At 51.0% G+C, this 14,496-nt stretch overlaps 4 protein-coding genes across 4 annotated transcripts in view; 1 reads left to right on the top strand and 3 right to left on the bottom strand.

Moving 5' to 3' along the window:
- Positions 1-1,234: 1,234 nt before the first annotated feature.
- Positions 1,235-9,620, bottom strand: TBCB (tubulin folding cofactor B). The gene is made up of 6 exons (XM_036929086.2): positions 9,396-9,620; positions 8,885-9,028; positions 5,284-5,380; positions 4,347-4,538; positions 1,665-1,737; positions 1,235-1,512 (listed from the first exon to the last, which is right to left on the bottom strand). The coding sequence occupies exons 1-6, from the start codon at positions 9,507-9,509 to the stop codon at positions 1,398-1,400; spliced, it is 735 nt and encodes a 244-aa protein (XP_036784981.2). The 5' UTR covers positions 9,510-9,620; the 3' UTR covers positions 1,235-1,397.
- Positions 9,621-10,061: 441 nt separating this feature from the next.
- Positions 10,062-11,322, top strand: POLR2I (RNA polymerase II subunit I). The gene is made up of 6 exons (XM_036929092.2): positions 10,062-10,213; positions 10,291-10,345; positions 10,635-10,708; positions 10,790-10,864; positions 10,945-10,996; positions 11,217-11,322. The coding sequence occupies exons 1-6, from the start codon at positions 10,155-10,157 to the stop codon at positions 11,277-11,279; spliced, it is 378 nt and encodes a 125-aa protein (XP_036784987.1). The 5' UTR covers positions 10,062-10,154; the 3' UTR covers positions 11,280-11,322.
- Positions 11,323-11,370: 48 nt separating this feature from the next.
- OVOL3 (ovo like zinc finger 3) lies at positions 11,371-13,706 on the bottom strand. Its single transcript, XM_036929091.2, is given in 3 exon segments — positions 11,371-11,579; positions 12,013-12,208; positions 13,231-13,706. Coding segments are annotated over 3 exon segments (636 nt in total). The 5' UTR covers positions 13,462-13,706.
- WDR62 (WD repeat domain 62) overlaps positions 13,219-14,496 on the bottom strand; it is a 49,216-nt gene continuing 47,938 nt past the window's right edge. The window contains exon 33 of the mRNA XM_036929080.2: positions 13,219-13,295. The gene's annotated coding sequence lies outside the window, so the exon portion shown is untranslated. The remainder of the gene's footprint in view (positions 13,296-14,496) is intronic.

Here is a 14,496-nt window from a genome sequence, read left to right as displayed (position 1 = left end):
CTTTATCTTGTATCTACCTACCACTTCAGCATTTTATTAAAAATAATAATGAGAGAAATGTGGTATCCACATATAAATCAAGTATAAAAATCAAATGAGTATTCATATTTGAACTGACTGTTTATAGTCCGTAATGCATGAGCAAAACCGAAAGTTTCTGTGATGACTGCCCTTGTACTATTCACCATGTAACTTATTCACTATGTAAGAATTTGTTCTCCATGTAAGAACTTGTTCGTTATGCTTCAGAAGATTGGAGACTGACGAAAATTAGGCTTGGGGTGGATTAATGATTGTGCATTGAGCATTGACTCCCCTATACAGAATTTTATTGTTGTTAACAACCATTTGATCAATAAATATGAGAGATGCCCTCACACACACACAAAAAAAAGTACACACTTCCAATTGTAAAATAAATAAGTAACCGGGATGTAATGTATAGCATAAGGAATATAGTCAAAATATTATAACAACTTGGTATGGTGATAGCTGGTACCTAGAATTATCATGTATATAAATGTTGAATCACTGTGTTGTACACCTGAAACTAATGTAATACTGTGTGTCAACTACCCTTCAATAAAAAATAATTATCTACAAAAAAAAAAGAAAAAAAAAATTAAGCGAACAGATAAGGTCTACCACTTACAGACACTGTGGTAGAGCTACTTACTCACCTCTAATTCCCTTCTCCCCAGCCTCTGCAGACAGTAACTTCTGGGATTCTGCTAGGAACATGGTTGCCCAGAATAAAAACTATACTTCCCAGCCTCCTTTGCAACTGTAAGTGGCCATGAGACAAAATTCTGGCCAATGAAATAGAAACAAGTTTTAAGTTGTACGTATTCCTTAAAGGCTAAGGGTATCCTTCCCAGCGCCTCTTCCAGGCACCTGGAGCAGATGAGGTGGGAATCAGGAGGAGAAGGGAGAGCAATAAGATGGATGAAGGCTGGCCTCTGACACAGAGGGTCACCATGCTAGCTCTTGGTGATTACAGGAGACTTTAAGGGAGAAAACAAACCTCCACTTGTTTAAGTCACTATTATTTTATACCTCTTTGTTAGTGCCGCAGAATATATTAACTAATATTAAAGGATGAAGAACAGTCTTGGGCCTCCAGCTACAAGGGGCAGAACTATCCTGCTCAACCTCTACTTTACCCAGCCCCCCATTTCACCCTCACCTACTCATCCCCAGCCCCTCCTATAATTACTGAGTCCTCCAAACACTCTCCAGGTTTCCGGCGAGTTTAATGCATGAGTCTCAAAAGTCAATGGCAAGGACAAGGTGAATATAATTAAAATGGGGCCAGGGGAAGAGGGCCACGGACACACATGGGGATGGACTGTCAGAGGGCAAGTTAGCGGGATCAGGGGGATTTCCTTCCTTGTGCGTCACATCTCATCCAATCCGTAGTCCTCCTCAGGGAAGTCCCCCATTGTCACAGCTGATGGCTTGACAAAGGCGCCATATTTGGCCGGGCATTCGAAATAGCGTTTCCCGTTCACACTGCAGAGCACGATGGGAGAGGTAGTGGTCAGAGGGTCCCCAACATGGCCCCACCCCAGATGCTAGTCTGGGCAGGCTCACCCATATGCACTTACACATGTATGCACACATGCACACACACACACAGACCCCTGAGTGGGGACACTTATTACCTGCCATCATTTTTCCCTAGAGGCTCATCATAGCGGACGCCAATCCAGTAGCCAGGCTTGAAATCTGTGAGTCCTGCCCAAGGGTGAAATCCCAGTGAAATCTCCAAATCCCAGATTCGTGTTTCCCCACTCAGTGTAAAGCCTGTCCTGGCAAAAACTACCCCTTGCTATCCCCCAGCACCAACTCCAACACCTGCCTGGACTAATACAGTAGCCCCCTTCCTTCACTGGTCTCCCTGTTCCTACCCCTGATCCCTATTCACTCAACAGCTCCAGCTAGAGGGGTCTTTGTGAAAATCTAAGGGAAGTGGCACTGCTGCCCTGCCCCAGATTTCTCAAAGGCTGCCCATCCCATCAGCATAAAACCCACACTGCTTATGGGCAAGTGACTTTTGACAAAGGTGCCAAGACAATTCAATGAGGGAAGCATATCTTTTCAACAAATAGTGCTGGGACAACTAGACATCCACAAGCCAGAGAGTGAGGTTGGACTCCTAGCTCACATCATACACAAAAATTAATTCAAAATGGGTCAAAGACCTACATGTAGGATGTAACATGATAAAACTCTTAGAAGAAAATAGAGGAGTAAATCTTCATGACCTTGTATTAGGCACTGGTTTCTTAAATACAATACCAAAAGCATAAGCAACAAGAGAAATTGGACTTCATAAAAATTAAAAACTTTTGTGCTTCAAAGGACACCATCAAGAAAGTAAAAAGACAACCAGCCCACAGAATGGGAGAAAATATATTTACAAACCATGTATTTCATAAGGGAACTGTATCTAGAGTATATAAAGAACACTTACAACTTGTTATGGGATGAATTGTGTCCCCCCAAATCCACATGTGGGTGTCCTAATTCTAGTACCTCAGAATGTGAATGGTCACAGTGGAGATAAGAGCCTTTACAGAGGTGATTAGTTAAAACGAGGCTGTTAGGATGGGATCTAACCCGATCTGACTGGTGTCCTTGTAAGAAGACAGAACTTGGACACACACAGAGATACCGAGGATGTGCTTGCACACAGACCATGTGAGGGCACAGCGAGAAGGCGGCCATCTGTAAGCCAAGGAGAGATCCTCAGAAGAAACCAAACCTGCCAAGGCCTTGATCTTGAACTTCCAGCCTCCAGAACTGTGACAAGTATGTTTCTGTTGTTTAAGCCATCCAGTGTGCGGTACTTTATTAGAGCAGCCCTAGCAAACTAATACAACATAACTCAACAACAAAAAGACAAATAACCTGATTTAAAAATGGGCAAAGGATCTGAACAGACATTTCTCTAAACGAGGTATACAAATGGCCAGTCAGCACATGAAAAGATGCTCAACCTCATTAGTCATTAAAGAAATGCAAATCAAAACCATAATGCTGTACCACTTCATGCCCATTAGAACAGCTATAGTCAAAACACAGATAACAAGTTTTGGTGAGGATGTAGAGAAACCGGGACCCTCATACACTGCTGCTGGTGGAAATGTAAAACAGGGCAGCTGCCATGGAAACAGCGTGGTAGTTCCTCAAAAGGTTAAACAAGTTACCACATGACCTGTCAATTCCACTACTAAGTATATAAAGAAATGAAAATACATGTCCACACAAAAACTTACATAAAAATGTTCATAGCAGCATTATTTGTAATAGCCAAAAAGTAGAAAGGACCCCAAGGTCCGTCTGCTGATAAATGAATAAACAAAATGTGGCCTATCCATACAATGCAGTATTGTTTGGCCATAAAAAGAATAAAGTACTGATCCACACTACAACATGGAGGAACCCTGAAAACATTATGCTGAATGAAAAAACCCAGTCACAAATATTGTATGATTCCATTTATATGACATGACCAGAACAGGCCTATCTGGAGAGAGAGAACAGATTAACAGCTGACTAGAACGGAGAGAGCTGAGTTTCAGGAAAAGGGAGTGAAAAGAAAACCAAAGAATGACAACAAAAGAAATGGGGGGTGGCTGCTAATGGTTATGGGGTTTCTTTTTGGGGTGATGAAAATGTTATAAAATTGACTGTGGAGATGGCACACAATTCTGTGGACATACTAAAAACCAGTGAGTTAGCCACTTAAATGGGTGAGCTGTATGAATTGTACCTCAATAAAGCTGTTACAAAAACAAACCATTGCTCTCTACCATCTCCAAGGCCCTGCCCGGTCCAGCCTTGCCCAGGCCCCAGGCCTAGTTCTTACCTCCCCCTCTCACTCCTCACTAGCCATGCTGCTGGCCTTTCTCTGCCTCAAACAGGCCAGCGCGGTCCTGCTCATGGCCCTTGTCCTCACTACTCCCTCTGGCTGGAACAGTCCTCCTCACTTCTCACCTGCCTCACTTCTCCCTTTCCTTCAGACAGTCCTTCCCCGAGGAAGCCCTCCTGGATTACTCTCTCACAGCCCCCTAGGTTTCCCTCATCCCTGCCTTCATACCTTCGTCCTGTGCCTCCCCCATTTCAGCTCTGACTGCTGGGAACTGATGGCTCTGGCCTCTGCTCACTCCACCACAACCTAGGTCACTCCATCTCTGCTTCCCACCCATCCTGTGACCGCTCTGTGCCGTCACTCTGACTGCTGGGTCTGTCTCCCCTGCTGGACTGGGATCTCCTTGAGGGCTGGGTCCCCAGCACTGCCCACCTCAGAGGAGAGTATAAGGTCTTAGTGGGCCACATACCTACATACATGACGGTGCCCCGGCGAGGGGGCTGCCCAGGTGCCCGCACCTCACAGCGGCTGCCCACAGGTATGGCACCGGCCTGGGCCTTCTCCTCGCCGAGGCGCTGGGAGGTCTCGGCCTCTCGCTGTGCCTGCTCCTCTTCATTGTATCGGCCTAGCTTGCTGCGCTTCAGGAAGGAGCGGACTGAGTCTGAGGGTGGGGTGAGGACGGGGTCAGACATGGTTCCCGGGCGGGGCCTCTGGCCTGATGAGATGAACTTCCAGGCACACAGGGCCAACATCCATGGAGACTCTTCTGTTCTGGTTATCAAAAGGCTATCCCAAGGCCAAGTCTCTCATGGCAGCCCTGGCCTCTCCCCAGGACACCTGGTGCCTCCCCATAATCCAGAAACTAAAGGGAAGAAGCCTGCCTCTAGGCTTTACATTAACCTGTCTTCCCACGCCCTTCAGCACCCCGTTCACCTCCATTCAGCCCCTTGTCTTCCCCACTACACATTCCAATCTGTCCCCGCATGCCTGCACTGGTCACCACACTGCCCTGTCCACTCCACATATGCCTCTGAGTTCTGCCCCCACACACTCGCTGCCCCACTGTGCCATGTGACCCTGACCCCTCCCCGACCCCCGACTTCCCCTCTACCTTCCCATGTCCTAGCTGCCGGCCCATACCCCCTCACACCTCCCAGCCCCCGTGTTGTTAATACCCCATGCCCCGTCCATCCCTGCCTTCATTTCCCGTGTCCCCATCTGTCCCCACACCAGCCTCACGCTACCCCTTCCATTCTCCCACTCGCCCATGCCCGTCTGCCCTCACTGCCCATACCTTCTGTAATGTCTCTATCATCTCTGCACCCCTCACCCCCACCACCTCCACCCACCTGCACACACTCCTTCTGGCCCCCCCACACCCTTACCCATCCCCATGTGCCCTGTACCTTGCCTCTGATCATAGGCATCTTGTGAGATCTCATATTTCTCCACTTTGGACACATCCTCATATTCCCCAAGGCGGGCACCACTGTGGTCAATGACCTGTAGCGAGGAGAGGGATCAGTGGGGATCAGAGTCCCATCAGGGAGGCAGGTGGGGTGCGCGGGTGAGGGGTTGCACACTGGAGCACACCACGGACGTCTCTCCTGTCTAGGAAAAACCACATTCCTCTACCCTCCCCTTTATCCTAGTCTCTCCTCTCCTGATCCCAGCAGAATGGATGAGAGTAGGTGTCTACACCGGCCATCTCCCCTTCCTTACCCCAATCCTAGCCCCTAGAGACTGGATCTGCCCCCAGATAACCACATGCTCGCATCCACATCAGTGATCAGCATCACTGGCCCCCAGTCACTAGACCTGAAGGGCAGAGCTTGGGTGTTGCTCAAAAGGACTACACATCTGTGCTCCCTGAGCCTCTGTGGCCCTCTTAAGCTGGCCCCAACCTCCAGACCCTGGAGCATCTCTTTCTGTACTACCCCCAATACTCATTCACTCATCGCTTGCTGAGCTCTTCCAAAGCCAGCTGGGCCCTGTGCTAGGTGCTAGGGACGTGGTACAGAAATAGATAAACTCCTGCCCTGAAGGAGTACTCATTCTACTAGGTGACCAACCATAAACAAACAGGTACATGTATAAACACCAGGTGACAACAGGTGGTGGTAGACCACCACCACAAAGAGGTGAAGGAGCATGGGAAGCTGGTCAGGGAAAACTTCCAAAAGGAGGGGATGTCTGAGCCAAGGCCTGAAGGCTGAGAAAGAACAGCAGGCCCAAAGTTCCCCAAGTAGAAGTGTCCTTGGCCCTTTTCATGAGCAGCAGAAAGGCCACTGTGCTGGAGTGAGCCAGGAGAGAGTGGGAGACACAACAGATCACTGGAGACTTTGGCTTTAATCCAGAATGAAATGCAGGGAGGGAAAGCTCTGAGCCAGGGAGGCCCTGGCCTGAACTGGGGATCCACAGACTCCCCTTGGCTGTAGGTGGGGAGCAGGAAGATGGGGAGGAGCTGCTATGGTGTCCAGGAGGGAGAGGGTAGGGCCAGACCAGGGTTGGGGCAGTGTGGGAGAGAGTTTAGGTTCTGGACATATTTTGTGGGTGGAGCTTACAGGGTTTGCTGACAGACTAGATGTGAGTGTGAAGGAAGAAGAGGGGACAAGAAAGACTAAGGTGTTTAGCCTGAACCACTGGGCTAACACAGCAAAATGGAAATGGCCCTTATCTCTGGTCAAGGACCACTAAGAATTTCTACTTTCTGTATTAGGGGTTTTTGTAAGTTTGAGGTTGCTGTCACCTTAAGCAACAAATATAGGTGACTTTTAAAAACAGAAAAAGGGTTTCAGAAAAAATTAAAATTCCCAAGAGGCCTCCACCTCTGGGAAACCTTCCTTGAATGGCCTCGGAAGTTCGAGGCCCATCTATATCTGAATCCTTGGGCAAAAACCTCCTGTTCAAGGATGCCACTGCCCATGCCTGGTCCATCAGCCCAAAGTCTCAGCCCTGACCTGCTCCCACCATGGTCCAGGCCCATCACACCATCTGAACTAGGAAGCAGACTAGGAAGCAGCCTCCGCCCTGGTCTCCTTTCTCCTTCTGTCAGAGGGAGCCTGTGACCTGAGTCTGAGCAGGGCTCTCCTGGCTCAGAGCCTTCCCCTGGCTCCTCCTCCCTCCCTCTGCCACATGAGAGGCCACTCTTCAGTCCCTGAACATGCCTAGCTGCCTCCCACATGCTGCGCCCTTCCTCTGGAGCACCCTTTCCCCTTCTTCCTATCCTTCAGCTCTCTGCTCAGAGACTACCTTCTCTAGGAAGTCCTCCCAAGCCTCCTTGATGTGTATAGAATCTCCAGTACAAGATCCTGTATGAGATCTCCCAGCTCCACAATCTCCACCTGTATGGCCCTCACCTCACTGACCCTTCACATTTGTTACTGTGAATATTTAGCTAACATCTACCTCACACACTGGACAGAGCTAAAACAAAGACCTTCTCAGACTTGGCTCAAAACTATACTGTTGCTGTAACACAGACGCTCAGTGAACAATTACTGGATAAATTAGAGAGGTAAAAAAGTACCAGTTCTACAGGCTCACTTACTTCTGCAGTATGCAGATTGAGGTGAAAATTCTAGCTATCATTCATCCTCAAGAAAGCAAATTCCACCCTGAAGCTGCTTTTTCCCCTGAAAAGCAGGTTAGTTACATCATCTTCCTTATCTTATTTTATGGATTCAACTCATCATCATTCAACAATGATTCACTGAGCATCCTCTCTATACCAGGCATTGTTCCAGGTGCTGTGGGCAATGTACAGTATATCACAAAATGACAAGAGCTAAGGACGAAGATCAAATAAAGTGGAAAAGGGAGGAGGTTTAAATTTTACACTGAGGCCACTGAAGGTCTTACACTACTTGGGAGGCAACATTTAAGTAAAGACTGGAAGGAAGGAGTAAGCCATATGGTCACATAAAAACCATTCAAATGGAAGCAATCTAAGATTCCATCAGTAGATGAATGGATAAAGAAGATGTGGTACATATACACAATGGAATATTATTCAGCCATAAGAAGATAACAAATCCTACCATTTGCAACAACATGGATGGAGCTAGAGGGTATTATGCTCAGTGAAATAAGCCAGGCAGAAAAAAACAAGTATCAAATGATTTCACTCATCTGTGGAGTATAAGAACAAAGAAAAAAACTGAAGGAACAAAACAACAGCAGACTCATAGAACCCAAGAATGGACTAACAGTTACCAAAGGGAAAGGGACTGGGGAGGATGGGTGGGAAGGGAGGGACAAGGGGGGAAAGGGGGCATTACAATTAGCACACATAATGTAGGGGGTGGGAGGCACGGGGAGGGCTGTACAACACAGAGAAGACAAGTAGTGACTCTACAGCATCTTACTATGCTGACAGACAGTGACTGTAATGGGGTATGTGGTGGGGACTTGATGACGGGGGGAGTCTAGTAACCATAATGTCGCTCATATAATTGTACATTAATGATACAAAAAAAAAAACCATTCAGGTACAGGGTATAGCACATGTAAAGGCCCTGAGGTGGAGCTCACCGGGGATGCTGAGCTGTCTGAGTAATATCTGGGTGGGTAGGGGGGTGGAGGTGAGGACAGAGAATGATGTGAGCTGATGCATGCTGAGGCCCTCTGTGTTCTGGCTTCTCCCAACACGCCAGCCTCATCACTCACCCTGACCCACCTCACACTCTATGCCTCTGTACACTCTGCTCTCTCCGTCTGGCATGCCCTTCTCACCTCTTCTCCTGGGTCACCCTTTCCTCATCTTTCAGGTCTCAGCTCAGGCATCCCTTCATTTAGGAAGCCCCTGATGCTCTCAGGTGGAGTCAGCTACCTCTCCATGCATCCCTAGCCCAGTCTGGCCCACTCTGGCTGTCACTGTCAAGTGATAGATCTTTCTTTCTCCATGCTGGACTGGGGGCTCCATAAGAGTAGGGCCTATCTTGGTTTTCACACAGGGCAAAGTACAGCCAGTATTTGTTGAATAAATGAATGGAACAGAGGCCTCACGTGGATGCGACAGCCGTCATCCACGGGGTAGGAGCCCAGAAGTGCATCCTCCTGATCCAACTTGCTGTAGAACTTGTCGTCAGCACCATACAGCTCCAGTTCCATGCAAGAAGCTGGGCTGCCGACCACCAGCTCTAGTTTACACTGCAGAGCAAGGGGTTGGGGGAGGAGAGGTGGAGGACGGTCAGCGGCCCCGCCCTCTGCCCTGAAGCTCCGCCACTTTTATCAGTAATTATCTCCCAGTCCTTGTACCAGCAAGAGACCTACTATTTAGGACCCACCCCTCGGCTCTTGCCCCCGTCCTCTGGAACTAGAATTTCCCTGAATCCATTCCCATTCTCTGGAACCGGAGCTTCCCTCTGGCCCCGCCCCATTGGGGCCCCTTCCCCATCTCGGCAACGCCGGCTTATCTCGTGCCCCTCTCGCGTTCGGGAAGCCCCACCATTTCTTCTGTGCCCCGCCCCCTCAGCCCTACGCCCCGCCCCTCCGGACCCCGCCCCCACGGCCACACCTTGAACTCAGCTATGGTGAGGCTGCGACTGTACCGCTTCTCGGAGCGAAAGCTGTTGAGAGAGCTGCTGATGAAAACGGTCACTGTAGGCGCCGACACCCCGGTCACCTCCATCTCGCCGCGCCCAGCCAGGGCCCGCAGCCCGGTGAGACAGCCTCACAACGGCTCCGCAACCGCTGCCGCCGCCGCTTCTGGGCTAGCCGACCTTCCCCCTGCTCCCCACGTGGCCAATCTACGCTCTCCTGTAAGGAGGGCTCGCCAATCGCCGCCGTCTCTTCTCTGGCTCCCTAGCCAATCCTGAAAGGCCTTCCATGGCGCACAGTTCTTCCAATGGCCGTACGAGAAAAGATCCGGGCAGGAGAAGGCTGAAGCCGAGAGGATGGACTGGCAAGAGTTACCGCGTCCGCGAAGGGTAAACTCGCGCATGTGCACTGGCCTTCAGCCAGCAGCGAGCAATGGCTCCTTTCATGCTTAGGGATTTGCGGGGTTCGTGTCGCACCGTGTTCCCAGCTCTCGTACCACACTACTTTATAAACCGGGAAAGCGAGACCCAAAAATTGGAAGCAATTACTCTAAGATAGCAAAAGATTTAGCAAGCATTGATCAGACCTCAGGCAGAGCACCGAGCACCAAGCTGCAGGGAGCCAGTACGTACGCGCAGCTCCGCCCCCTTTTTGGCGAAGCAACTAGGCCTGACCCTTCCCGCGACCTGTCGCGCGGCGGAGAGAACGCGGAAGGCTGGGCGGGCAGTGCGTAGCTATGGAACCTGACGGGACCTACGAACCGGGTTTCGTGGGTATTCGATTCTGCCAGGAATGGTGAGGCTGGGGTAGCAGGAGTGGAGGGGAGCAAGTAATGGCGCCAGGACTGACTTCTGACATCCCTTTCCCCACAGTAACAACATGCTTTACCCCAAGGAGGACAAGGAGAACCGCATTCTGCTCTACGCGGTGAGCGCTAGCCCGCGGGGCGCCCCGGTCTTTCCCACCTGTCCAGAGGTTCCCAACGTGACCCCTACTCCCTGTTACATACCCCACGCACCCTACTCTCGCCTCCTGACTTTACCCTGAGTGAACCCGAGGTGTCTTGTTCATCGCCAAGGTGATTCTCGATCCACCTATTGTCCCAACCTCCAAGACTCCATCTCCTAGTCACCTTCTCCGAGGAAGACCTTGCCCTCCCTTCCCGTCCTATCGGGATCTCTCCGTGACCCCCTCCCCCACATTCGTCCTCTCACAGTGCCGGAATTGTGATTACCAGCAGGAAGCCGACAACAGTTGCATCTATGTCAACAAAATCACGCACGAAGTGGAGTGAGTCAGCAGGACTGAAGCTTGGGAACAGGGTTGTTGGCTTGGGAAGCCTCCATAATTATTCACCCTCTGTTTCCTCAGCGAACTGACCCAGATAATCGCTGACGTGTCCCAGGACCCCACGTTGCCGCGAACCGAGGACCACCCGTGCCAAAAGTGAGCGCGCAGCTGGTATTGGGGGCAGAGGAGGGAGAAGGGAAAGGCATGGCAGGCTGAGTGGCTGACTGTCCCCTCAGGTGTGGCCACAAGGAGGCGGTGTTCTTCCAGTCGCACAGTGCCCGGGCAGAGGTGAGTAGCACGAGAAAGGAAGGCTGAGTATCTTGGGCTTAGACCTTGCCCAGGGCGGGGATACCACTACCGGGGGGACCCTGGCGTCCTGAGCTGGACATTTACCAGTGGGGAAAGTCCCATTGTCTGTTATTTTGGGGTGAGGCTCTGCTGGATGAGGTTCCATATTGTACCCTCTGTTGGGTCTAGACCCTTCCTGACTGTGGGTCCTTTCTGCCAGGATGCCATGCGCTTGTACTACGTGTGCACAGCCCCGCACTGTGGCCACCGCTGGACCGAGTGAACCAGCCTCCCCCATGTGTAATAAATGCTGTGTTCTTTGCATACATTTCCTGATTTATTTGCCTCTCACGGGCTGATTACTTGGTGCGGTCTCAAGCAGAGCGGTGCAGGGCGCAGTGCTGTGCATAGGTGTCAGGCCGCGAGCTGGTGAAGCCACAGTCCTCACATACATGCAGCTTCTCACGGCGCTCACGATAAGCATAGCTGGCTGGCTGCCCGTGCACCTTGGCAAGATGCGCTTCAAGTGAGCAGCGTTGTGTAAATGCTTTCCCACAAGCCCTGCAGCGGAATGGCCGGATCCCTGCATCCATGGACCAGAGCAGGAGCAGACAGACAGCAATGACGTCTAGACCAAAGCCTCCACATTTTGTCTTCCATTTGCATTCCCCCATTCCGATTCTAAGCTCACCAGACTCCATCTATGTCCCACCATCTGCTGCCTCCACCCACTGCAAATATGAGCCAGACACCTGTGTCCCCACCCTCATAGGATGTTCTTTCCCCTGGAAAGAGGGAGTGGGCCTTTCCCTTGCACTCTTTAACCTGGGACCTAAATCCTGTAACCAGTGCCTGTCTTCCATCTACACCCCGCAGCTGGCCTCTACCCTGCCTCCACCTTACATCCACCCTCAGGGATCCGAGGTACACTACACCGTGTTCTGGGCACTTCCCTCCATTCCATTCTACCCCTACTTGGGGCCCAGTAGCCCCTCCCTGTCCCTGCCTCTCCTCACCAGTGTGAGTCCTCATGTGGCGCTTGAGGTCGAAGGCATCGTGAAAGCCCTTGCCACAACAGCGGCACACGTGGCGGCGTGCAGGACTGTGGCACTTGAGGTGTCGAGTCAGCATGCGCTGCAGTGGAAAGGTCTTGTGGCAGAGTGGGCAGCCAAGTGTCCCAGGGCCCTTGGGAGTGGCAGCGAGAGTGGCATGCTGTGGGAGGGATGTGGGAGTTAAACCCCACCAAATGACCACCAACTGCCCCCGCCCATCCTACCCCCCACCTCCGACCAGAGCAAATGGAGTGCCTAGAACGGAGCCAAGGAGGTCTGGGAAGGCCAGAGACTATTATTTGTGAGTGCACATGCCACCCTCTCCATGGCCTTCCCTGACCATCCCCCATTGCTTTTACCTTGCTTTATATTTCTCCATAGCACATACCAACTTCCAACGTACATATTTTTCTAGTTTTATTGCCTACATCTGCACCCCCATCAGATTATAAACTTCAGGAAGGCAGGAACTTTTGTCTTATTCCTGCTAAATACACATTGCCTGCCTAGAATAGTCCCTAGCCTTCAATAAATACTGAAATAATCTTAAGCATATCTGCACTCCTAGTGCTTCCCTTCTGCCAGTGAATTCACAGCTGAATACCCCTTCTGAGAGGCCCCAATCTCCTGTCCCCACCCCTCAAATCATTTTTCAGCTTGAATCCTGTTCCTCTGCCCCACTGGACAAAGAGATCCCTGGGGGCAGAGAATGGCTTCCCACCATGGGGAAATGGTGCTGGGGATGAAGTCTAACAGCTCTCTACTAAGAATGGAAAGGCCTATCAACAATACTTCAATAAAAAAATAGTAACTCCTTAACAGTACACATAGATGCAATAAAACTGCATAAAAAGAAAAAAAGGGAGCAATAACAACACAAGATTCAGAGAGATGGTTTCCTTGGGTAGGGGGAGACAGAGGGATAGGTTGATAGGAAACCATGTGGTTAAATGAGGCCTAGGGTCAGATTTAAATACCATTTTGGATGCTGGGTGGTGGATACCTGAGCTATGAAGAAAAAAAAAAAAAGGCCATCCCAGCAGAGAACAGTGGATGGAAAGGGGCTGAGGCTGGAGGGGCATGTGCAAATGGGCTGGGGAAGTAAGAGCCAGTCAGGTTCTGCAGAGGCAGACAGCAGAGGGGGTGAAACAGCAGGGGCTTGTGGGGCAGCTGCAGACTCACCGCTATCCAAGGATCCCCAAGGCTGGAAGATTGATGTGCTGGTGGCCCCCCAAGGCTGTTGCAGTCTGAGGAGAGAAGCCAGAGTAATACTTTGTGTCTCCCCTACCCCGCACCTCCGGGCCCAGTGAGGGGCCCACCTGGGACATAGGTGTCTCCCCGAAGCTGGTCAGGCAGGTGGCCCCAGTTAGGTGGCTGTGGACGCCGACTCCTGACGAGGAAGGCACGGGGCATGGTGAGATGGCTCCACTCATACACACGCGCGCGCACACACACACACACACACACAAAAGCTGCCTCCACCTGCTGTCAGGCCTCAGCCCCAGGATGACTCCGGGTGGGAAGGGAGGGGAAGCCATGGAGGAGCCTTATTCTCTCCATGCAAATTTTGTGACCGGCCCAGGGAGCCAACTCTGCTGGCTCCAGTTACCTCTGCCGCGGGGCCTGCCATTCCTGCCCTTTCCTGTGTGCCAGGTTCCTGAGAGCACTCTCCAGCCCCGGAGCAGACCAGCTTTAGGACCCCCCAAGGAAGTCAAACAAGGGCAAGACTGGAGCTTAAGCAGCCCCTAGGTGTGCTAAGAGCTCTTAGGAAACAGAGACCCCAGAGGGGCTGCATGTCTTCCCACAGTACCAGCAGGGCCAAGGACCTGAGGGTCTGTTTGCCAGGCAAATCAGTCCCCACTGGACATCCAACAGCCTGCTTGGTTATTCAAATCACAGCAGCTGTTTGAGGACGCAGGGACGGGGGTGACTGTGATTGCTTGCTCCAGAGGGTGGAGGGCTAGCAGGGTCCAGTAGGTAAGGGAAGAGTGAGCATCCAGGCCATGCATCTTAAGCAGGAGGCTCTACCTCTCTGATCTTCAGATGCCCAGAGCTGACATTCAGCCAGAAGCACTGCTTAGGTGTAGAAGGCATTCAAATACTGGTTTATTAATAGTCCGGCTCCTAGTGACTGCTTGGAACACCACCCCCACGCCCTTCCTGTCCAGGAACTAAAAGGAATCACCTGATAGAGGCAGGGGCTCCCAGGACTCTACCCTCAGCACTCTAGCTGGGATGTGCTCTAGCTTAGTTATTGTTTGACCTCTTAACCAAGGGTTAAGGATTTTGAATATTCCCCATACCATTACTTTCATTTATTCACCTAACAATTTCCTGAGCTCCAACTATAGGTTAGGCCTAACTTGGCACAGAAAATGAACACATACTTAGTCGATGGGGGAAACATGTGACAGCCCAGAATGAGCACACCTGTGACAGGAAGCCCAG

Source organism: Manis pentadactyla, chromosome 15 (genome assembly GCF_030020395.1).
Source record: "Manis pentadactyla isolate mManPen7 chromosome 15, mManPen7.hap1, whole genome shotgun sequence".
NCBI lineage: Eukaryota > Metazoa > Chordata > Mammalia > Pholidota > Manidae > Manis > Manis pentadactyla.
Note: the sequence above shows the minus strand (reverse complement) of the source record. Positions and strands in the feature narration are given on the sequence as shown.